This window comes from Sycon ciliatum, chromosome 2 (genome assembly GCF_964019385.1).
Source record: "Sycon ciliatum chromosome 2, ocSycCili1.1, whole genome shotgun sequence".
Lineage (NCBI taxonomy): Eukaryota > Metazoa > Porifera > Calcarea > Leucosolenida > Sycettidae > Sycon > Sycon ciliatum.
Window position 1 is genome coordinate 17,370,594 of NC_088644.1, and position 25,298 is coordinate 17,395,891.

Below are 25,298 nucleotides of genomic sequence, written 5' to 3' on the forward strand. Positions count from 1 at the left end.
TCGTTCCTCATATACTGGCACACACAGAGACATAGACAGCAATAGCGGCAACACACAAATTAAAGGGTAGTTGGCCGCAGCCAGATGTGACACTTGCGCAGCTAGTGGGGAAGCACTAGCCATCGGTATTCGGTATGAAAAGATAGAATCTTGCGGCCTACGTATATTGAATGCCTTGAAAAACGCGTCAACATGTTGAAGGTATGACCAGCATCAGCCAAGGACTGATGGTCAAAGCAAATACCAAAATACACTGCTATAAAAAAACACACGATCCTTGAAGGGTGGTGGCGTTCCTACAGATGCGGAAAACTCGGCCTTTAGCCGAGTTTGACGCGAACAGTGAAATATACAAGTAATAATAAACAGAACTACAAGGACACATTATGTCACCGTAATGTCGGCTGCGCAACCAGTCACTCATCTGACATAAGAATTTTTGAAGCAGCTAGTTGTCTGGAAACTGGGCATGCTTCCAGTTTGTGTCGGTACTTTCAAACTCTGGTTGCTGCAGGTGAAAAGAGATTCTCGCAAACCTATTAAAATGCACGGTTGCAGGCAGCGGTGTACAAGAATAAAAAGAAACGGAAAGAAATAACAAGGGTGCTTCAACGTTGACTGGGTTCGATCACTGAACACTAGACAAGAATGTTTGCAAAACAAAGGTAGAAGAACTGGTCGGCCTCAAATGCTACCTCAAGGACACACAGCGTATCCAAAAAGTAAAGAAAAAATGGAAAATGGTGAGCTGGAGGCGACTGTCGCCGACATCACTGAGCAGTGCAAATGGTATGGGCAGACAAAAACCAATAGGAGAAGACCTACACAGTACTGAAGGAGATGTCAAGCATGATGGCCAAACCTACAAGTGAACCTGAAGGAGAGGAGGATGTGGGTGATGCCATCTTGGCTACCCTGGCCAAAGATTTCTCTGAGCTACGGCAGCACATACCTGCACAGGAAAACCAGCAGAAGCATAACGGAGAGCCTCATCATATCGTTGGGAAACGGCAACAGCAGCGCAACATGAAGAAATAGAAAATGTGTGCTGAAGCTGCATTCTGGTTTACAAGGATGTTTGGGTCTCACTGCTAAATTACCTCGTACGCATGGCCTGTGTAATTGCTTTAGTCTTTTCTCTGCTCTTTCCGGTTGCACAGATGTTTAGCTTGTACAAGTGCTTACACTTACTCCCACCCACTCTCACCTCTCTTTCCGGGTATATACGGATATCATTGCTTTTTCTTCTATCTTTCACACTAGTAATGTACTGCGTCCGGACTTCGCTAAAGCTTAGATAAATATTGGTACCTAAATCTATAACTTGCACTGCTTCCAGGAATACAATGCTGGTGATGCTATGCTTTACCTCCATTAGCCGTCTGTGCCATTGTGCAGATTTGTATTCAGACAAATTAGTTTCATGCTACAATGCTTTCGTTGTGCTCTGCGGTAAGCTCATGATTAATCAATGCCCTTTTCTGTGGAAGAGACAAACTGCCGGGCAGCACGATCCCCTCCTGTCAAGGTAATCAGGTAGTGAGCCCGTGGGCCTTGTCCATGTACGTTCATGCAAGCATCCCAACCTGGAGGAAAGAACTTCACAGGGAAATTCTTCGGTCCCAACCCCCTTTGTCCAGTTTCTGATTCGAAAGTCAGGAATAGACTATTTCGTTTCAAGGAGGAAAACTTCCTTCTGCCAGCGGAGAGGGCTCGACACAATAATGTGGAGCACTATTACACGTAAAACTCCATTGTGCCTTTTGTGACTATTTCACTTCTATTTTTCACTGCACAGCAGTGCAAGCTCCATCAGCAGCCTCAAACATTCGTCATCTGAGAAAGGGCCCAACATTCCCCGAACCATCAAAATATCTACAGCAAACAAAAGGGAGATTTTCAAATTCATGCATTGAAGAATACATTCAATAAATTCACCCAAAATGAAATGAAATCACCTGATAGATCGTCACTGATATCTGATATCTTCATACTCCCAAGCTCATAGAGGATAAAGTCTCTCCATTTCACAAGGTACTGCACGCTGCCACCCTAAAGCAACAAAATTCACAGTGCAACGAACAGCTCAATTGTGTCGACCTCGCGACCTAATTTATTACAATAAAATAAACGTACCTTCTTTCCCACTGTCGATCCGGTAAGAAGCAGCAAAAACTTCAGGCCCCTAAGACTCCTTGAATTTTCTCCACAGCGGACTGCTGCTGAAAACATCAGCTTGGCGTAAAAACCAGGCTCATTCTGTCTATGAGATACCTAGCGTAAATGAGAGCCTTCTCGTCGCCAGCCACAACAATAACAACAACAAAAATCACCTCCACCGAAAAAGACATGCAGACCAGATAGCTTGTTGTTGTGTACAGCGTGAGTTCAAAAAAATCCTTTTTCATTGAGATCACAAAAAAAACTTCACACTCGATCGCGCGAGCTCAGCACCAGCAGTGACGTTTGGGTGGAAATATTTTATTTGAAAAACTTTTGTCAGGCGCGATGTCGCTGATTGCTGGTGATGTGCGTGGTCGCTTTCACGACGAGTCGAGTCCGGGTCTTGACAATTCCCCGGCCTCTCAAGAATCACGTCCCCGTGATGTTACCCAACTTGGAAGTCGGCGAGTCGTGACGGTAACCGCCTAGCTCTCGTTGGCCAAGCCAACTGGTTCTGCACCGTAACAGGTACGGGCATAGAGTACGAAATGTGGCTCCACAGGCGGGACATTTCCATCAAAAAAATTCCAACTTCAAAATGAAACTACTGCTCCACTGTCGTAGAGATGAGCCTGGTGCTGATAATCAACACGCAGCTTGTCATGTACAACTAAATGCACGTTGCAAATCTTCACGCAAAGCGTATACGTATGACAGTTCGCCATTTCGTGTCATCTCAGATGAATGTAGACCATAGGCCATAACGTGTGGTCGACACACCCTTCTACCACGTAGGTATCCGGTTCAGTACAAAAACTGCTGCAGAGCTCCAGGAGCCATTTCATAGATTTGGTGGTATCCAACGAATCGGTTCCACCCACACTCCACCCATTACAAAAGACCTTGGCGACCTCGCCAAGACTTCCACGGTAGGTTCATTGCTGCCAGCAAGGACAGGCACAATGGCATACGCCTAGTAGCCTGTGCAACAGGACCACGATCACGTGTCTCAATCTTGTAGTGTAGCACCGAAGTGCGATCAAGCTCAGATGGGTTCAAAGCGAACGCATCTCGATACCGAAGCACTAAGGCTTGCAAGCAGTGGATCTCCTCGCGGGAGATACCAGATTGTCCTAGAGAGGTCTCACTACCATCTCTTCCGACCCCCACTTCCGTGTGTTCCAGGCCCGAGTCCAGCTCGTCCACACACCTAGGCTCCAGGATCGAGTCCAGCTCGTCCAACCTACAGGATCGAGTTCGTCCTCGTCCAACATACAGGCTCCAGGATCGAGTTCGTCCTCGTCCAACCTACAGGCTCCAGGGTCGAGTTCGTCCTCGCCCAACCTCAAAGGTTCCATGGATGAGTTCGTCCTCTTCCAACCTTTCCGGGGGTCCACAACCGGACATCTTGCGCCAATTCGCAACTGCTTCCAGACCGAGAGAGTCCTCCGTCTCAGCTATTTGAACTGATTCCTCTCTCTGGCCATCAGGCAGAGTGTCTTCGGTCACGATACTCATGACTCAGATATTGGTTCTAACCGACCAATCTGCATTGCCCTCTCTAGAGCCACTGCCTCGTCAGAGTAATTCAACACCCGTACGGGAACACCATCCACCGTAGGGCTCACTAGCGCATGCGCCATCATGACATCATTCATTCCTTGAAAACACCCATCAGGTATCGTCAAGGCACAGGTCGGCAACCCTTCCGACTTGTCTAGCACGGCGTTAACCGTCACCTCCGAAAAGGGAGTATCACTTCACGCCTCCGCAAGCGAAGAACGTGCTCTCGTTTGCCATCACCATCATGGCTTGGCGGAACGACATCAGCTTTAGAAGCTTTAAAATGCAATGCTCCATCACCCGAAATGATCTCGCAAGGAATTGGGACAGCACATCGCGTCCAATGTCAGAACCAGTAACCAACATCATACTCAGTACGTGACGAAACACCACAGGGTGCGGACGTCGCGACAAATCCGACACCAAACAGGCATCGTCCAACACAGAAATGCTGGTTTCAGGTGGGCATCAGCTCACTAGTGATTTCCATCACACTCCAATCAAAACATTTGAGATCCGCATCAACGAACTCAAATCAGCAGTTGTTCAAGCTCTCTGCAGAACTTGTTGCTGTATCATCGTTTCAGCCAGCATCTCAACTGGTGCGCCCAGTTTCGAAATCTGGCTTCGTGACTCCGTCACACGACAAGGACATAGTCCTCTTGACTGTTTTTGAACCGTCAAAGTTCAAAAGAACAGCAACACTCCTCAACTGCAGCTGAGGGCAACGTAGAAGCTAAGCTTCATGCAGTCATCGATCCTGCCACTGCAAGACGACTCTAAAAGTCTAAAAGCATTTCGCTTCTCGAGCAGTTTCTGTGCAAGCGCTGACAAAACAGCAGAGTTTCCTCACTGCACGTCCTTGCAAGAACCTCTGTGGGTTCGAACAATGCGCCGTCTACACCGCAAATCGAGTGCAGCTGACACCTATCTCAGACCAACAAGTGGTGCGGGAGTCGAAACTCTCGTCGGCGGCATGACCGACTTTCGCCAGGTCTTCCGGAACAAGTTGGCACGCCAACTGGTAAAGGTAGCAACAGCTACAAAACAGAACGAGTTCACGTTCCATGTGCACGCACTCAGACAGAGTGTTCAACTGAACGGACCAAGGCCAGAACAGAACAAAACAGTTCGCTGCCGAATCCACTTGAGAACTGCATGCAGCCTCGTGAAATCGACATCAAATTCACACCTCTGCATGCTCGAGTAAACAAGAGCTCAGAGTTCAGCATGGACCAGTGTACACCGAGTTACGACTACTCTGCCAGAGCAACAGCAAGACGCAACTTGGAAATCCTGGTCACAGCACCAAATGTCATGGCCGCGCTTCGGCGGGTTTGTGACTAGGCTTAGATCAGTCTAGTGGCTACCCAGGTAGACGACCAATATAGTCGCCATCCAAGTTGCTAGCTCACACCTGTTTTCCGGCTCACACAAGGTAGTCGAAGGTTGAAGGGGAGCGATCAAAGATACTTTTATTAGTTGGAAGAAGGCGGCTTTTATGTGATTTTGGTTATAGTATAATTGTGATATAATAATTAGTAGGAAATTATTAGTATAGCATCGGGGAGCTCGCTCACCCACATTACATGATAGAGTTACTAATATGAGTGATCTTCCGAGGTTATTCGTACGTCGATCATGCGACGGAGCCTGGAGCACGCTGTCGGATGTTGCCGCAGCTAGAGCGCGCCGCCTTCGTACGGTGTCTTGATTGGGTCACCCTTCATCTTCTGCCCCGTAGGCTCTTCCCTCTCATTACCCCGTAGGGCGCTGCACGGTCAAGCCGCGACCTCTCCCAAAAAAGGGATAACGGAGTCCGCAGTGCGCGAAACACTTGCAGGACCCTTTACGTCGTACGACGCAAGAAGAGGTGCCATGCTTGCTCGACTAACAAAGGTATCAGCTCCCTTGCAGGACTAAGCAGGGTCCCCTCAAGCTCAACAGTGTAGTGAGTACAATGCTGACGACTTGTGCTGAAGGTGTAGCCGCCGTACGACAACACTTGTGACTCGAGGCCACGAGTTGTAAGCCATGATTGCTCAACTAACGAAAGTGCCAAATCCTTCGCGGGACTAATCATGGTTCTTACAGAACTCTAGAATATTTCGGAGCCCAGCTTTTGGCTGCTGAATCTCATTGCGTGGTCGCTTTCACGACGAGTCGAGTCCGGGTCATGACAGAGATGCTACTCTACTTGTCCATTGGGTTGGCATGCCGGCCACCTGCCGAACATAGCGCTCGGAAGCTGTACTGCGTCACCGCCTACCCGTCGTATCACCGCTTCACTTGCACCTCTGGACGCCAGGAGTGTCGCCCCAACAATCCGCATGGAGTGGGAGCTCACCTAGTTGCAGTTGAGAGCCTGACGAAGTATCTTGTTCAACATGGCGGAGTAAGTTAATTCCCTTCAGCAAAGCGAACACAGGCTTAGAGCGGCAGGCATGAGCTGTCGTGCGCCAGAATTCGGACATTGTCAGTACCGAGCACGTTTCGTCGCCAGTAGAAGACACAGTGACAGTTCCACAGTCGCCGGATTGCCGCGTCGTAGTGACTTTGAGCCGCAACGTGACCGAGTCGGGTGCAATACTGACAGCCTCGCACACAAGTGCTCTATGGCTGTCAAACGTGTGAATAGAAGGCACCAGATACTCACTGGCACGCAGCAAGCCATAGAAGGCTAGAGTTACACTTGCCCACAGCATAGTCTGATCCACATATGCGTAATTTGAACGTTGCAAGTATCGCCGGAAATGGATCAAGTCGTCCACCGAAAGCTCTCTCCGAGCCAACGCTGAGGGGGGTTGCCGTCTCTCTATGCCATGCAACACTGCTGTTAGGCGAGCAGACTTTAAACATCCACTGCCACCCCATTGCACAACAGGTAGTAGCAGACTGCCGCTAGGTAAACGCGAATTGATGACAGAGACAGACTTCTTACAACAAAGAGACTAGCGGTGAAGGACACAGTATTTGCAATAGTAGGAGAAAGTGCCACAATGGAGTTAGTACGGCAGAACTCTAAATATGCAGCAATACCAGGCTTAAACGTTTGTTTGGTACGCTCCGAGACGGAGTCCTCAACTAGCGCGTCATTGGCCGCACTCAAAGCAGCGAGCTAGGGGAAGGTACTTGTACTGGATGGCTGCAGGCTGCGGGGGCCAGTACTCGGAACTGAGACATTTTCACTCACACCCTGTCCTGTAGAGATGCTACTCTACTTGTCCACTGGGGTGGCATGCCGGCCACTTGCCGGATGTAGCGCTCGGTGGTTACAGTTGAGAGCCTGACGGAGGATAACACGGCCCGAGCTGGCCTGGCGCCACCGTCCCAAAAGCCACTGGGCGACAAAATAGCCACCCAAGCCAACATCGGAAGCGGCGGGAAATAACTCCAAGACCGGGGGAGTTGAACCACTCGAGGGCAGGAAAGAATGAACGGCCATTCCAAGTGGCAGAAAACCGACAACACCACGGAAGGTCCAAGCGAGCTTCGGCAACGAGGGTAAAGGAAGACTGGAGGGAGGGTGCAGCTCAAGTCCAGGAGGCACCAAATGAATGTCCGACCAAGAGGCACCACTGCGGCAGCAAGTGAAAGCATGCCGATGGAAGACAGCAGGCCCCGCTTCGGATAACTAGTGTGAGCAGACCATGCATCCAGAACTGAGGGCAGAGCAGACAATTGACGAATCACATGCCGAACGGTGTCAGCCATGGGTATAATAAACTTAGGCTGAAGCGGGCAGCAGGAATACTGTCATTAATGCTGTGACCAGTGCGCGGAAGTAAGTAATCATAATAGGTTTGGCCTGCAGCGCAGCGGCCCATTGCCACAAACCACTGTCCGTGATAGAAACCGCCAAAGCCAACATCAGAGGCAGCCGGTAGCCATGACTAGCTCAAGGTCAGGGGATGGAGACCACACGACATCACGGAAGTCCAGTTCGCAGCAAAGGAGCACCGCCAGTTGATGTCCAAGCGAGCTTCTGTGGCAACGGTGAAGACTGACTGAAGAGACGGAGCGGGGCAGCTTAAACGATGAGACGGCAGATGAAAGACCTGCCAGGAGGAACCACCGTGGCGGCGGCAAAGGACGGGATGCCGATCATGGTCAGCCGATCCCGCTGTGGGCAGCTAGGGCGCATGGACCACTCACACAAAAGCCGCTAGAATAGTAGAGAACTTCTCGTCAGGTAGCCGCATCACCTGCTCTAAGTAGTCGATGTCTATGCGAAGTACCGTCACCACCGTTGATGAGCGAACCACCTTCTCGGCGCCAGGGGCGACTAGGATGCTGAGGTGGTCAAATAACTGCAGAACCGTCACTTCAACTCTTGCCACGAACCACCAAGCAAAAGATAACAGAAGCACCTAGTTTGGTGCAGCGCACTGGTTCTTGTGCAGGCCAGCACAGCTAGCAGGAAGAGTGTCATACCCAGAACGACTGGGGGATGAATTTTCCCTGAGATAGTGGAATACCGTGTGTATGCAGAAATGGTGCATAACGAACGCACCGGGAGCATAAAATCCACCGCGAAGGCCACAAGCGTTTGACAACCACAACTGATACGTAGATGATCAACGATCGTCCCTCACTCAAAAACGCTCCAGCAGTAGCGACATGTTGAAAACCACCAGCCTACTTTGTCGATGTACACACCTCCGCTCCTCGTCGACTGCTTTGGCTAGATTTTGGGCAGGTGATCACAGCCGGTCCTGCGTCAACGCCAGGCGCTATGTCGAGGCGGAAACAACTGGTCCTCGGCGACGAGTAGTCCATGCTTGGCCTCATGAACTCCAGGAAAGGCACGCCTGCGACGATGAGCTCCCCGATCTACCCACTCAACAAATAAATATTTCAACCAAGCGCGATCCTTCGCTGCGTCAGTGAAGGTGCAAGCGCTTTCAGCTCAGCGCTTGACTATGCAGCCGAACACAACTGATTCCCTTCTGAGAAAGCACCAGCCTCACACGGAAAGCACTTCTTGTAGAGAAATTACCAGCCTCACCCGGAAAGCACTTGTCCAAAGGAAAAGACAACCAAACTGCATTCGACTAGCCACTGCAGCGCACATGAAGGCAACAGTAGCAGCAGTGCAAAAATGCAAATTACAGACCATACTCGGCACAATAATAATTAATGATATGCATCATGAGACCATCACTGCGCATGTGCCCGCGTAGGCTAACTTGGCTTTGACACTCAAAGCCGGCATTTATTATAACGAGTAGTCGCTAATTTTTAATGACGGTACTAAATTCCTAGGTTAACGAGAAGATACGTTGACGATCTTGTAGTCTTCAGGCATAGCCGAAATTTACTTTACTTGTTCTGGTATATCAAACTGCGCTTTGTTGGGACTGAAAATTCAATCAGCCTTTGCCTCTGAATTTGGTGTGTGCATGTGTGTTTGTGCGCGCGCACGCGTGTGTGTGTGTGTGTGTGTGTATGTGCATGTCCTCGCGGGTACGTGGGTACGTGTGTGTGTGTGTGTATTTGTACGGGTGTGTACGGGTATGTGTAATTATGTGTGTGTGGCTGTGGATGTGTACGTGTATGCGTGTGGTCTGCACAATGGGTTTCTGCTATCATAGCCTGGAGAATTAAAGTGCTGAAGAGGATAGCATTGGAGAGTGGTTGGGTACGGTTCAGAATTATTATTGAGTTCCGAATCAAGCGTGGCAGTCGTGATGTGGCAGCTGGTGACAAGTTCACATTCTATCGCCCAGCTCATTGTACATGCCCGGACATGGAAAGAGGTGCCAGTTATCTGATCACAGGGCCTGACAGGGGTCTCAAGCTCATGCTAGATAAGGATACATCCATTGAGCGGTGGACCAAGACACGCCGCTTCTGTCGCCTACGTCGCCTGATACGCACCAAGCCAGGTGTATGTGATGCAGTCGACGCGGTGTGGTATGAGTTCAAGCAAGGCAAGGAGTACAACGCATGTGGTGCATTGCCTAAACCCTGACAACATGTAGCAGGATCACAATCAGGTTGACCAGTGTGTATCATATATGCCCTCAACCTTATGAATGTACAATGAATATTGACAGTTGTATTCATCATGTGATTAAACCTGCCATGTTTATTGAAAGTTGTACTCCTCATGTAAACTGGTGACAGCACTCAAATGTTACTATAGGGTCACCACCACCACCTGCCCACACAATTCGCTTTTTAAATAGAGTACAGGGACAAATTTCTCAGACACTCATGCAGAGATGCTCATGAAAGTAAGGCAATTTACACAATAATTCACTTTTATAATAATGTACATGGACATTTTTTTCTGAAATTCATGAAAATAATTATCTTCTTATGCTTCACAGAATATGGAAATTAGCAAGCGACAAAATGCACACAAAATTCTGTTTGTATACAGACCAGCTGTGTGGAAGGAAACCCTGATAAAAAGGTGTCAACATGAATGCCTAGCTGCGAACTATGATGCTGCTCCCTATTCCCTAAAATAATACTTGTAGGCTCCCTAATGAACAACTTCTGAGTGTAAAAAGTGGACAATTGAAAACTTTCAATACGCCAAATGAAGTGCAGGTTTAACATGAATGCCTAGCTGCGAACTATGATGCTGCTCCCTCCTATTCCCTAAAATAATAAATCTAGCCTACCTGTCTACAAAATGAACAAAGTGTCTACCTAAAAAAGTGGACATTTGAAAACTCTCAATACGCCAAATAAAATGCAGATTTGGTTAGCAAATATAATCCACGTGAATCGATCGATCAACACTGCTCAAAACTGTCAGACAGCTGATTCAGATACCTCACGATCACCTTCCATACTAACAAACCCATTTGTGTGCAGAGGAGCATATCCACTGTACTCCTCCGACATGCTCGGAGCTGGCAGTGGATGCTCCAAGAAAGAGAAGGCATTCTCCGAGTCGTTTGATTGTGAAGAATTACCACGTCGACGTGTACCCAGATCAGACTGCACAAATGGAGATGTCGCGGCTGCTCCATCCTGTCTTTGCTGTTGCTGCGCTTGACTGATAGCCTGGCGTGTCAGTGAGTCCGGTGTTACAATGATAGTTGGTGTGTTCAAGTCATCAGATTGCATATCAACGTAGGCTGATCTCGGATGCTGAGCTGGCTGCTCTTCGTTACCTACAGTTGTTGCTGGTGGTGACGCTAGCTCCAAGCTGGCCATCTCTTCCACTGGTTGTAGGTTACTGGTTGGATGATGGTGGTGATAGTGATGGTAGTGATGGTGATGATGTTGCTGCTGATGGGGATGATGTGGGTGATGCTGACCAGCGCCACCACCACCATGGGGCGTGTCGAAATCTGGTACAAGAAACTCTCCAGGAAAGTGATCAGTGGGAGTTCCTGGTGGAGTATGATACGCATCACTATGAGCAGTGGGAACATGATGGATAACATACCTGTCACAGACAATGATTGGAAATTAAAACACACAAAGACAGTTTGCAAAAAATCATTACTCTGAACTCAATTTACTGTAATTTCGTGCATATAAGACCATGCTCTTATAATCGAAAAGTCGCTGTTTTCGGTCCTTTCACAAGTGCATTTTCGTTTGATTATAAGACCATGGTCATTTATGCGAGAGACGAACATCGCATCGACATGAACATGTGCAAGTACGAATATTATTGGTTGATGCTAGTACAATGGAACCATGGTGAACATGGTATGGTTTTGTAATTTTCATTCACTTACAAGTGCATGTTCTTATAAGCGAGAGTGCTCTTATATTCGAAGATAGGAACTAGGGCTCAAACGGTCACGGTTTTACCCCTGACGGTTAACTGCTAAGCTAACGGTCGGTTAACCGGTTATAACCTATAAGCCACGGCAATCCTGCGGACTCTTTTTTAACCGTATATTTGACTATACTCATTCAAAAAAATGTACCCTATTCAGTACAACGCACACTTGTACATTCTCTTGCATGCTCATGCATACATACTCTCACACCAAGAGACCAGATATGACCGAGTTGACAGCCCAGAAGTTGCGTACGCCTGCGACAGCCCCCGAAAGTGCACACTTTGTAACGACCTGATACTTGAAAAATTGACTGAAAAGTAACTGCGTAACCGTTATCTTTATCGGTTAACCATTAATTCTTCGTAACCGGTCTGCAACCGGTTAATCGGACTAATCGTTTGAGCCCTAATAGGAACGTGTCCTTAAATGCGCGAGATAACGGTACGCAATAGTACAGTATATAGCATGGGCCAATGAAACATGGGAAATATCTTGGGTGCGATCTTGCTCATGCAGCTATCAAAGGGATGTTTGCAACGCTACTGGGAACCCATGTTGTTTGTTCAACAGGCTGTTGGCTAAGCAACGGGGCATCCCCATGGGCGTTGGAGCCGGCCTAGTTGGCCTGGCTCGAACCAGACCAATATTCCGGTATTATTTTGCTTCTCAGTTAAGCACATTGTTGAAAATTACTGCGGGTGTTTAACAGTATCTTTATCATGCAAGAGGTGATTTGGCTTGATTAAAAAAATTCCCACGGATCCCCCTCTACTACGCCCTTCGACCAATCGAAAACAGCTTCCGACGCGCATGATCCCATATTGTTTGCCAATTATTGATGTTACCAGCACAGGCAGTTTGACAGCTCTACATGAAACCTTTCCATTTTTGATTGTTTCAAAAGAAATGTCAGCACCGACGCAATCCACACAGTCAAGTAAAGCCAATTTAGTAACCAAACATTTTCGTTCCCTTCTCATCTATGCTTTTGCTTTAGCTCTATAAGTTGCTGTATTTTGACATGTTTTCCATTATTCCTTGTACTTTCCCATGATGAGTAGGGAATGAAAAAGTTTGGTTACTAAATTGGCTTTACACTCACACGTCTCTTATCCGGGCACCTTGGGACCGGGCACTGCCCGTATCTCAGATTTGCCCGAATCTCAGGATAACTCATCTACCATGTATCATTATCACTTTGAAGAAGTATGGATTATCCCATGAGTACGAGGGGTATACCACCGAATATTTTCCTGAGTACCGCAGGTACGAGGGAAAATATGAGAGATACGGTATACCCCGACTACGAATGGGATAATGCACTTATCCCAGGTCAGGTCAAACTTTTCCCAAAATCTGGAGTATGAAATGTGCTTATCGTACAGGATGGCATTGATGGTTGTACCGGTACATGTACTGCGAACGTGCTAGACAAGTATCTTGAAGTATGTATGCATGGTAAACTTGGTAAGAGGATAGGAGGAGGAAGACATCACTCAGCTGTCATATGAAGGAAACGTCGGGCAAGATCAGAAGGATCTTTCTCCTTTGATCCATACATCTTACATAAGATGTCCTTCCTTATACATTTAGTTCAGTTTATTGAGTTCAAGTAGATAAACACAACTTGTGCTTTGAAGTACAGTAGTATGTTCGCTCGTCAGCGCGTGAATAGACGTTACATGTAGCTGAATCTGTGGAGCTTTGGAGCTGCCGTTGAACCAAACAGTTCCGTGACTAGTTTAGACTAGAGATAGGAGTAAGTGCTATTAACAATGGGTACATGTGAATGATGCTTTACACATGCAGCTAAGAATTCAAACTCACCTTTTAGGTTTAGGACTTTAGGTGCATTTTGAAGTGCATTGTTTTATCAGTTACGAAGGAAACTGTCTGGTGATATACTAGTATGCCATTTCGAAATAAATTGTAATTCGTTCTAGATACTCTGCGGCTTATTCTTCTCAAATTTTAATGATGATGCCAGTCATTCTTCTTTCCCATCGTGGACCTTTCATGTACCGACTTTGCTCAGTTACAGTGTTAGGACAATAATTTGAATAATAACGTCATGCATTGACAGTAGGAGTGCTGTTGCATTGCAAGCACATAGTATAACAAATGTATTAAAAAAAGTGCAAGTAGTCTTGTTCTGTATGTTGTGCAAGCGCATGTGGTGTCTGTCAGTGTGTGTGTGGATCCCATGTGTTCGACTTGCGCTGGAGTACTGTCACCGTACCAGGCACTGCCTTTGCGGCAGGGTCTGGTACAGTGGCAGTGCACCAGCGTACGTAGAACGCCTGGGGTCAAAGGTGGTACGAATGTGTACGAATGTATTTTCCCCGGAGTTCCGGGGAATATCGTGCTATATTCCCCGGAAATAACGGCTGCTGATTGGCTGAATCCATGGTTTCCTACCGTACTATGGGATAAGTTTATTTGGCACATATTGCACATGTTCAGGTTACAAAAATAGTCCATGGATAAAAATGTGTGGATTACACAGGTTGGCAGAGACAAATAAGCACTTGCGCGTTCAGAAAAAAGTTCAACCCCCAAATTCGAAGCATTTTTGCCATAGGAACTCAAGCTGAAGGTGCCCGGTAGAGAGACGTGCCAGTAACTGAAGCGCCCGGATAAGAGACGTTTGAGTGTCCTTGACTGTGTGGATTGTGTCGGTGTTGACACTTCTTTCGTCATTGGATGCGCCTCCAATATTTTCCTTAAATTGTTGATCAGGGGCGGATCCAGGAGGGGTTCCAGGGGTTCAGCGGAACCCCCTAAATTTCGTAAATGTACTACTGGTAACCATATGCATGTCCATGTTGTACTAGTATCACGTTGCCACGTCACGTCCTAATATTACGTACTGGCATGTGCTTCAGACTCATTACGTGTGGGTGTGCTGTGCACGCATGCATGCACCCCCTGAGCAGATAGAGCTGTCAACCACGCGGTGTTCAGTGGTTGTAATTATTATTGCAATGGCATGAAGACAGTTTCGACTTTCTATTTCTCTTCCCGTTACTTTAATCCTATCATGCATTCAACTTTGTAAACCATATGAACTGAGTAGGTGTTCGTTGTGTCGGGTGCACTCTGTGTGCGTGCTTGAGATTCCCCGACAACTTTGGTGCTGAAACCCGTTGGAAGTTCTGAAAGATGGCTTCGAAGTTGGATGGATTTATTCGCCCGTATCGGGGCAAACAGGACGACTTTGATGAGTTCTGGGCTAAGTTTCTGGTCTTAGCCAAGGCCAATAAGTGGGCCGATGACGCTGCCAAGGCTGAGCATCTTCCGTTGTTCCTGAGTGGACAAGCCTTTACGGTTGTCACTCAATTGTCTGACGAGGACAAAAAATCGCCGGCAAAAATTAAATCTGCGCTGGAGCAGGCATTTTGCCCCACGCCCGGTGCTGCCTACCGTTCATTTACGTCAAGGGCTTTGCGGAATGGAGAGCCTGTGGACGCGTACCTGGCAGATTTGAAGCGCCTACTTACGCTGTCTGGCCATAAGATTGCGGATAATTCAGATCCCGTGCTGATTGAGCAGTTCCTGAGTGGTTTGCCAGCTGATATTGGTCACCACGTTCGTATGGCGTCTGCTACGCAGAAGCTCACTGTCACTGATATGGCAAATCAAATCAGAGTCATGCAGGCATCCAAACTCCCAGAATCCCATGGTGCTGTTGCTGCTGCTAGCTCTCAGCCCAAGAAGTCGCTCGTGTGTTACCAGTGTAAGGCCGTGGGCCATGTGAGATCACAGTGCCCGAAGCGTAAGCCCAGTGTCACCTGTTATGCCTGTAAAGCGAAAGGGCATATTTCCAAGGACTGTCCGAACAAGAGTCGAGTTGGAAATGTCGCTGCTGGTCACGCGCCGCCTGAACGTACGGATATTTGCCTTGCTCTGGCAAAATCGGATGGAGACCTAGTTCGTGTAGCCGTGGACGTACAGGAACCCAGTACTGAGTCTAGTACGTGGACGCGTTTTGCCTCTGTGGTGGATTCTGGCTGTACTCGCACACATGTGGAGTCGGCTGTTGTTGACCGATTGAACCTATCAGCTGCAGTTTCTCCCTGTCAGGACAAGCTGTTGTCTATCGACGGAACACCACTTACTATCCTTGGCAACGTCACGCTACGTGTGCAACGACTTGATGGAGCCGTCCATTTGCCTCGGATCACTATTGATTGTCTCGTTGTGCCCAACTTGTCGTCCTTGAACACGGACTTCCTGATTGGCACAGATACCATTGGCAAGGTCGGTGGCCTCACTCTACGTTACGACGGTCTAGGGGGCACGCTGTCCTCAGTTGTGTTTGGTCAGCAGGCAGGTGTCGCTGCCGGTGCATCTCCCCAACCCGAATCTGAGAAGCCTAACAAGCTTTCTCGTCACATCGATGTTACCGAGTCCGAGTCGACAGTCACCTTGAAGGCGAACGATTGCCAAGCTAACTGGTCGAATGAGCGTGGTCATTGGATTGCTCAGTGGTCGTGGAAGGGTGGCGTTGCACCCGAGCAGCACATTGGTTCCGGCATTGGAGAGTACTCGCGGAAGTCTCTAAGCGTCAGCGAGGAGGAGCAGTTTGCTTCAGAAATGAAGTTGTGGGTGGACAATGGATGGCTTGTCAAGTACGACTCCGAGGCATTCGGAGAGCCTGTCGCTGTCTTGCCGATACTTGCCGTTAGTCAGCAGCACAAGGCATCCACGCCGGTTCGGCCGTGCTTGGACTACCGTGCCCTGAATGCCTGTCTTGTGTCCCACCCCGGTGTCACCGCTCCAGCTTGTGACGCGAAACTCCGTGACTGGCGCAGACGTAGTGCCGACAGCGTTCTTCTCGACATCCGGAAAGCCTACCTGCAAGTACGGATCCATCCCACCCTGTACAAGTACCAAACCGTTGTGTACAAAGGCGAGTTGTATACCATGACCCGCATGGGATTCGGTCTGAACGTTGCGCCAAAGATCTTGGACATGATTGTCCAATGGATTACCCGTGATCACGCCGACGTTGACAACTATGTGGACGACCTCTACGTCCCTACTGCCCAGACCGACATCGTCCGCCATGAACTCGCCAGCTATGGGCTTGAGACGAAAGAGCCAGAGAAGTTCGCAACTGCTCGTGTGTTGGGCCTACAGCTGTCCTCTTCTGATGTCGAAGATACAGTCACGTGGGAACGTCGTGCTGGTGTTGACCTCAAGTTGCCAGAGTCACCAACTCGTCGTCAAGTGTTCAGTTGGTGTGGCCGTGTGATTAGTCACTACCCGGTATGTTCCTGGTTACGCCCGCTGTGCAACTACATCAAGCGGCTTGTCGGTGAGAACACATCGAAATGGGATGACCTCGTACCGCCTCATCTCGTGCAACCATGTCGTGAGGTCGAGTCTCGTGTCCGTCAAGACGATCCTGTGCATGGTGTCTGGTCTGTGCCCTGTGATGACACCACCGTGTGGCACGTTTGGTGCGATGCTTCTGGCCTGGCCATGGGTGCGGTTCTGGAAGTCAACGGCGCTATCGTCGAAGACAAGTCCTGGCTCAGACCTTCCGATGATAAGCGTCATATCAACATAGCAGAGTTAGACGCCGTCATCAAGTCGCTCAACCTCGCTCTGTGTTGGCCAGTGAAGAACGTGGTCTTGCACACTGATTCGCGTACAGTCCATGGCTGGTTGACGCAGTTGCTGAACAACATTCGTCGTGTTAAAGTGAGTGGCCTTCACGCTACCTTGGTTCAGCGTCGTTTGCAGATCATCGACGATTTGATCACTGTATCTGGCATTACAGTTGACGTTGAATGGGTCCGCTCAGAGGACAATATTTCGGATCAGCTAACCCGTGTCCCTACCTGGTTCCGTGTGCCGGACAGTCCTAAGAAGCCACAGCCTGATGTTGCAGCAGCCGGTGTTACCGTTCGTGCTCTCCCACCTCTTGCTATGGGTGACATCGCCACTGCCCAAGTTGCTGACGAGGAGATCTCGTCCGCTAAGGCCCAGCTTCTCTCCGGTGAACCGATTCCCAACTCCAGCTACAGCAGAGTCCGAACCCAGCTGGTGATTGAGGATGATGTGCTGTTTCGCAGCGTGAAACCGCCTCTCAACGATGTTGAGCTTGTGCCTGCCCTTCCCCAGAGTCTTACTGCCGATGCACTTGCAGTCGCCCATACTGTGAGTGGTCACGCCGGTTGGGAAAGTCACGTGGCATCTACTCCGTAGCCAATGCTATTTCCCTGGTATGGCACAGCGCTGCCGTGACTACGTGTCAGAGTGCACTACCTGCCGTGCGGCAAATCCTGCTCAACCTTGTCTACCGCAACCAACGCGACCTGTAACTCCCGATGGTCCCTGGCGTGTTGTGCAAATTGACACGCTCGAGCTTGGTACCAACAAGTCTGGCCGATATCACTGCGTTCTTGTCTGCATTGACACCTTCACCAAGTGGGTGGAGGTCGTCCCACTTGTTTGCCATGATGCTGAGTCTGTCGCCGATGCATTTGTTAGTGTGTGCACTCGGTGGGGTCCTCCCCATGTTATCCGCTCCGACAACGGCACCGAGCTTCACAATGCCCTGATGTCATCCCTCTACAAGGTATGTGGGGTCAACGTGTGTTTTGGCGCAGTTCGCCACCCCCAATCGCAAGGTGCCGCAGAACGGTTCAACCAAACGCTGTTGACCTTGGTGCGGAAGGTCCTCGACGAGTCCAGTGATTGGCAGGTCGACCTAGCTATGCTCCTGTACTTCTACCGCAACAGGCCCCACAGTGTCACCGGTGTCTCACCTATGCAAGCAATGGTTGGCTGGCAGCCCCGCAGTCTCGTGGTGGATGCTACCCCAACAGATTGGTCGTTTCCCCGCTGGACGGAGGAAATACAGCGTCGCGCCTCAGCCATGTACGATCTCCTGGAATCAGAGTTGTCGTCCTGCGATTTTGTCGAGGAGCCAACTCAAGCGTTCTCGGCTGGAGAGTCTGTTCTCTTCCGCCGTCCACACCGGCACCAGAAACGACTCCCCGAATTCGAAGAAGGTTGGATCGTCAAGCGAGTCGTTGGTCCCTCAACTGTCGTGATTGGCCGTGGCACAGCAGAAAAACTCGTCAACACAGAGCTGCTGAAGCCTGCTGGAAGTCATTCCAGTCGTATCCCTGAGCCACTAGATGTAGCTAGTATTATCGATGACGAGCCGTTGGACCATGTGCCTTTGGCTGGTGTACCTGATGACACCGCTGGTGGTCGTCTTCTCCGCGACAGAGCCCTGCTCCGTGAGCCTAGTAGGTATGGCTCTTGAGACCACTATGTTCTCTGCTTTGTCCGAGTTTGGGTCTGACTCGTGACTCTAATTCGTGTTTTGGCCGTCTCTGACGATTGACGTTTAATAGTGTGTGTCATAAATTTGGTTCTTTTGTTTTGTTTTCTCAATTTATTGGCTCCTATTCTGCGATAATTGGTACTGTTTTTTAAAGTCGTTTTTTATCTTCTTCTCCTCATTTTTAGTGACAATTGTCACTAGGGGGCATGTACTAGTATCACGTTGCCACGTCACGTCCTAATATGACGTACTGGCATGTGCTTCAGACTCATTACGTGTGGGTGTGCTGTGCACGCATGCATGCACCCCCTGAGCAGATAGAGCTGTCAACCACGCGGTGTTCAGTGGTTGTAATTATTATTGCAATGGCATGAAGACAGTTTCGACTTTCTATTTCTCTTCCCGTTACTTTAATCCTATCATGCATTCAACTTTGTAAACCATATGAACTGAGTAGGTGTTCGTTGTGTCGGGTGCACTCTGTGTGCGTGCTTGAGATTCCCCGACAATGTACATGTATCAGCTATTCACTGTTTTGACTATACTGGAACCCCCCTGTAGAGATGGCTGGATCCGCCGCTGTTGAATAGATTTCAGGTTTCAACATGTTTAGGCATGTATGCGTGCATGCGCGTGTGTCTGTGTGTATGTATGCGGCAAAGGGGCTTATCATGGGTATAATGTGCATGCTTTGCTCTCACTGTACATGCATTCAGACAAACACACCCACCCACACACACACACACACACACACACATACACACACACATACACACACATACACACCCACACCCACCCACACACGCACACACACACGCACACACACACACCTGCACGTGCCCCCCCCCCCCCCCACACACATACATACACACACACACACACACACACACATACACACACAAACGCAAATTCATGGGACATGTCTTACATCTTGTCCCCCACAACAATGGGCGTATCCTGTGGCGGGTTGATCAATACATATGATTGGCCACGGGGTTCGCTAACAGGAGCTATGAAAAACAAGAACAGAACAAATTAACAGGGAAAACAAGGAACATGAACTACAAACAAGAACATTACCTTAAAGTCCGTAAATAAGTACGTATTTACTTTCGAATTTAGTGACCACACCCGTACTAACTTTCGGGCGGGAACTGACTTTCGGGCACGAACTAACTTTCGGACCTGACTTGTGTGTAGTGGAGAAGTCATTTTCATGTAGATGTACATGCTACGTGCTGCATGTGCGCACCAAACCGGTACTTATTTTGGGCAGTATGTTTATCGGGCTTGACTTGACTTCAACAGACAGAGCCTAAAGAATGAAGGGGGTATTTCTTTCGGGCAGGTACTTATTTACGGACTTTTACGGTATAGCATCACTAGTTCACTACCCACCGTATGTACAACTACAGGATTGGTATCTGCCGCTGGATTTCAGGGTGCTGGTGGTCGTTGTGAATTCCCTCCGGAACGGAAACGAAAACGTGTATTTAGTACTATTGATCCATGCCATCTCAATTCACTGCTGGGACGATGATAGTCTGGCAATGCTTCAAACATTGAACCCAGTTGGCCCAACCTTCACCGATTTGGATCAGCAGATATTTCAGATCACCGCAAGAGGCTTTCTGTCAGCTTTCCGTGTGAATTTCATTCCCGACACACACCCTGCTATTTCAAGTCATTGGACGTTGACTGTCCAACCGCATAGCCCGCATCCCAGACCACGTCCGTCACACGCAGTGTGTGGACTGCAATGGCAGTATTCCTGTGACAGTGTTCAGAGCATGACTACCTGTTACCTGCTTTCCTAGCTGTGCTAAGTTAGTATGTATGTGTCCCAATGCCACTGCCAGCACGACAATACTAAGATTAGCAACCAAACACCCTGCTGCATTGCCAAGGCACAATTGGGGTGCCACTCTGACATACATGACAACCTAGTGAAGCCTGCGAGGGGTACGGCTGGACGGAATTAAACCCTACGACCATTGCTGGGGTTTGTCAAGAGCCAGGTTGCAGGTTTCTTTCTTCTTTTGTAGGCTTAGGAAAGAGGAACTTTTCCTGTCGATGTAAAATTACTACAAGGAATAATGCTGTACATATTGCAGCTAAACGGAGCACACAGCATTGTGATTACATGGAAACATTACTCAGAAGCGCACTTGACAGAAGACACATGTGCACAAAGACACGCGTGCACACACACACACACACACTACTACTACTACTACTAATGCATGGCTGCCACTAGGGTCACGCCACTCCATAAAGGAGCCATAGTCAGGCAGGGAGAGTTTCACGGGCACATCCATGCCGAGACATTTCCTGAGCACGTCGGAAGCGAAGATTACAGAGCTGGCAGCACACACACACACACACACACACACACACACACACACACACACGCGCGCGCGCGCACGCACACACACTACTACTACTACTACTACTACTACTACTACTACTACTACTACTACTACTACTACTACTACTACTACTACTACTATGTACAGCTACCCTATCAGGCCACGCCGCTCCCAAAAGCGGGAGACAACGACAAGAAGACAGAAGAGAAGAGAGAGAAATCGCAAGGTCAACAGTATTGGGCATGGCGTTGCAAGCAGCACACACACACACACACACACACACACACACACACACACACACACACACACGCGCGTGCACGCACACACGCACACATGCACGCACACACACACACACACGCACATGCACACACACACACACACACACACACACACACACACACACACACACAATACACACACATACACACACACACATACACACACACACACACACACACACACACACACATACATACACACACACACACATACACACACATACACACACACATTGCCTGTAACAATGTAACAAGATAGCAATGACATGGCTGCCACCTCACCTGTACCACCAATACCAAGTGCAGTCATTCTGTTTGTGACAATGCGATTGACGTCATTCATCCAGGTGGCCTGACATGCCAATATCTAATAGATACACACAATGGATAGCACAGTACACAAAAGTCATGTATAACAGCAGCGACAATACAATACAATCATGCTAAAGTGAATCATGCTAAATTTATTGCCTGTTCTAACTGCTAGTCAAACAGGCTCTCACACCGGTATATAAGCCATGTGCTGGTACCATAATATCGGGAATGACATCCAGTGGTTACCAGATGATCGCGTAGAGAGCGCGAAACTCGACCAGTGACTAGTTGTTCCTCTCTCTCCATATTGTATGCACAAGATCCATGCCGCAGTGTTGAGCAATCTTCACCTGGCAGGGCACTCTGATTGTGTTCTGTTGTCAAGTACATGTATCTGTTATCTGTTACCATCGCGGGTGTGCGCAGTCGGTTTTCACACATAACACACCAGGAATGGATAAGCACAGTTTCTTCAACTTTCAAGAGCGGTATGCACTGGAGCACAACATGCACTGCAGCATAGTGTACACCAGATCAAACTTTGGACCACACAAGATACATTCGTAGCACAGTACCTTCAGCAGCAGCAGCGACAACGGCGGCAGCAGCAGCGACAACGGCGGCAGCAGCAGCACCAGCAGAATTGAGCAGCAGTAGCAGTAGATGTATTACCTCTGGACTGCGAGGACTTAGAGTGCGATACAATCCAATCACTAGATCACCAGTCTTGAAGGAGAGATGTAACAACAACCGGCCATACGTCTTCATTCCTGCAAGATATGGTGTGACTTCAACCTGCAGTCAAAGGATAAAAGAACAATGCCTTGTATGGAAATATTACACAAGATAGAACAAAAAGCTGACAAAAAGGTTTAAAAAAAAAGGAATGTTCCCACACCGGGAATCGAACCCGGGCCGCGGCGGTGAGAGCGCCGAATCCTAACCACTAGACCATATGGGACACACATGATCTAGAGGGCATGTGAAAGGTTTACTATTCAAAACGTGAAAGGAAATCCAATTATGTGAGTCCGGTACGCACCAGGTGCTGTGTAGGCCTACACATGTACATGTAGGCCTACAAACACTGGGTTGTGAACTGGTGCAAGGCACAAACTTGACTTATGCGATGGGATTTCATTGAACAGCACTGTACATGTACGACTACTGGTACATGTACTAGACTAAACTCTGTCAACACAGTGCCTCTGATCTGCTCGTTCATCCATTTCTTAAGGGCCGATTTCCACTACGGTACCTTGAGTGCCGTGCCGACGAATGGCGACAATTTGGGTAGGTCACGTGTACCCCACGGTACGAGCTTGAAGCCGAGAGTGATTTACACCTGCGCACAGTCATTCAGTGCATTCCGTCGGCAGGGCGGATCACCATTTTTCTCAATTAAATTTCTGACTTTGGTCTTGAGGGAAAATAGCGGGGGAGATGACTGGAGAAAGCTCAAAAATCAACCAATCGAAAAGCCAAAAGCCAAGAAAAAAGTTCGTGCCACAAATACAAAAGAAAGAAAAACTTCCTATCATGGAGTAGTAAAATACCTACTACACACTGCATTCGACCTCACGGAATACAACAGCATGCGACACCTTCAGCCAGAGCACCCAATGACTTTGACTTCTTCCGCAGTGTGAGTGTGGTGTGCTGTCTATGAGAGAAACACGTACTAGTATCCCTGACTAGTGCTGTATGACACAAATACAGGGCCGGTCACTTCGTACTCACATGGCCACGACATGACTGCTGTGTCCGCAGCGTGGAATTTGATAGTACCCAGTACTGACGATATGTGACATCGAAATTAATGTCACAGTGCAAAATATAGTATGCTGGCAAGCAACTTCTACCTAGCAGTGTCAAAACTAGAATCAAACGGTATTCCTTTCCCCGGCAAGAAACAGAGGCGGAGCGGGCTTGGAGAGATAAGGCCCTCTGGCAGTACTAGTACCTTTTATACCCTCCATTAGTCTTTCCCGACCATTCCACCCATTGATGCCAACAAGTATAGTCAATATTCTGAAGTCCAAAGGACCCGGTACACTGCATCCATGCTGCACCAGACGGCCCAGTATTTAAAGTAGAACAATGGGCAGTAGATGCATTCTGAACCTGATGAAGTACGTACATGCAGTATACTAGTACATACATGAAGAGCAAGGAAAGGTCTACGCACTTGATCATACATCTGCTAAATTGATGAGATAGAAAACATGGTGACGGTGTTCAAGATCAGTTAGTGAGCTATTTTATCTACTAGTACACTACAGTATGGAAGTTATGAATATCCTGAGAGCCGTCGTCCTGCACTGGACTATATGAACTTACCATACACAAGCAACACTGGTGTTTCTCATTCTGCTTGGCACCAATCAGCTGACGTACAAAGTCCAAAAGCCATGGCTTCACGTAGGTCTACAAGAACACAGCAGCAATGTTGATGTCATGATACATTGACTTCAGGCCAGCATACTGGCAATGATACATTGACTTCAGGCCAGCATACATACCCACAGCCGCTGCTATGCAGTGCTCTGGGCCGGACAGGCACCCGTGCTCTGGGCCGGACAGGCACCCGGGAAAGATGGAAAGGCTAGGCATACAGGCCTCACCACTCATAACTCACCACTCTGTACCCATGAAGCTGACCATAGAACATAGCACTGCGCTGCTACGGTGTACTAAACGTTTAGGAGCAAGTATCACTGATTTATACAGGGCTGCTCAATGAAATCTAATCGTGTGAGTGAACGTTGCGCCCTGCACCGGTTCATCATCCCAGTGCTCGCAGGACAAGGGGTTCACCAGCATGGCATTGACACGCTTGATCATCGGATTTCATTGAGCTGTACTGTACATGTCGTGCTAGACAGACTCACAGTAGAGACGAGAGAGGGAGAGTGTGGTGGACTGACCTGATAGAGTAAAGTGTCCAGCATACTACTTGTGAACACATCACCAGCAGCAAACTGCGGACAGAACATGTAGTGAAGATGATCACCAGCACGTGTTGTCGGCTTCACTGTCACCTTCTGTGGTGAGGATACGCCAGTACCGTCCACGTAGTTATTCTAAACATACAAAGACATGCATGATGCAAACAAGTACAAGGACACACACACATACACACACACACACACGCACACAAGACACGTGTACCATGTCAGGGGCATAGCCTTTGAGGGGAGCAGAGGCATGTGCACACCCCTAACATCATTCGGCCTTCGTTCAGCATGTGCATATTTAGGCCAAACGACCTATGGATTGCAGTTGAATGTCTGGTGTGAAGCCCGGCAGAATTGAGTGCCAGTGTGCTAAGTTCACTTGTACCTGTAGCTACGTGTAGCTTTATAGCTATACAGCTGTATACATGACAACACTGTGTTGTCATGTATACAGCTGTATACATGACAACACAGTGTGTTGTCATGTAATAACTTTACTATAGCAATCAGAAGAACCGGTGAAGCAGACATTGTACATATCCTTGTTTTGTTATAACTACATACGAGTATATATATTGACCTTTGAT

At 48.4% G+C, this 25,298-nt stretch overlaps 2 protein-coding genes, 1 long non-coding RNA gene and 1 other non-coding gene across 4 annotated transcripts in view; 1 reads left to right on the forward strand and 3 right to left on the reverse strand.

Moving 5' to 3' along the window:
• LOC135808998 (complement C3-like) overlaps nucleotides 1–10,051 on the forward strand; it is a 61,036-nt gene extending 50,985 nt beyond the window's left edge. The window contains exon 39 of the mRNA XM_065322253.1: nucleotides 9,321–10,051. Coding sequence (XP_065178325.1) covers nucleotides 9,321–9,700 — 380 coding nt within the window. The 3' untranslated portion in view covers nucleotides 9,701–10,051. The remainder of the gene's footprint in view (nucleotides 1–9,320) is intronic.
• LOC135808997 (uncharacterized) lies at nucleotides 60–2,349 on the reverse strand. Its single transcript, XR_010552158.1, has 2 exons — nucleotides 2,137–2,349; nucleotides 60–2,052 (listed from the first exon to the last, which is right to left on the reverse strand). It is a non-coding gene; the product is annotated as an uncharacterized LOC135808997 (long non-coding RNA).
• LOC135808999 (potassium channel subfamily T member 1-like) overlaps nucleotides 9,967–25,298 on the reverse strand; it is a 49,506-nt gene continuing 34,174 nt past the window's right edge. The window contains 6 exon segments of the mRNA XM_065322254.1: nucleotides 9,967–11,137; nucleotides 19,721–19,802; nucleotides 21,722–21,806; nucleotides 22,427–22,549; nucleotides 24,095–24,181; nucleotides 24,682–24,837. Of these exon segments, the coding sequence (XP_065178326.1) occupies nucleotides 10,495–11,137; nucleotides 19,721–19,802; nucleotides 21,722–21,806; nucleotides 22,427–22,549; nucleotides 24,095–24,181; nucleotides 24,682–24,837 (1,176 nt within the window). The 3' untranslated portion in view covers nucleotides 9,967–10,494.
• Nucleotides 22,644–22,715, reverse strand: Trnae-cuc (transfer RNA glutamic acid (anticodon CUC)). Its single transcript has one exon. It is a non-coding gene; the product is annotated as a tRNA-Glu (tRNA).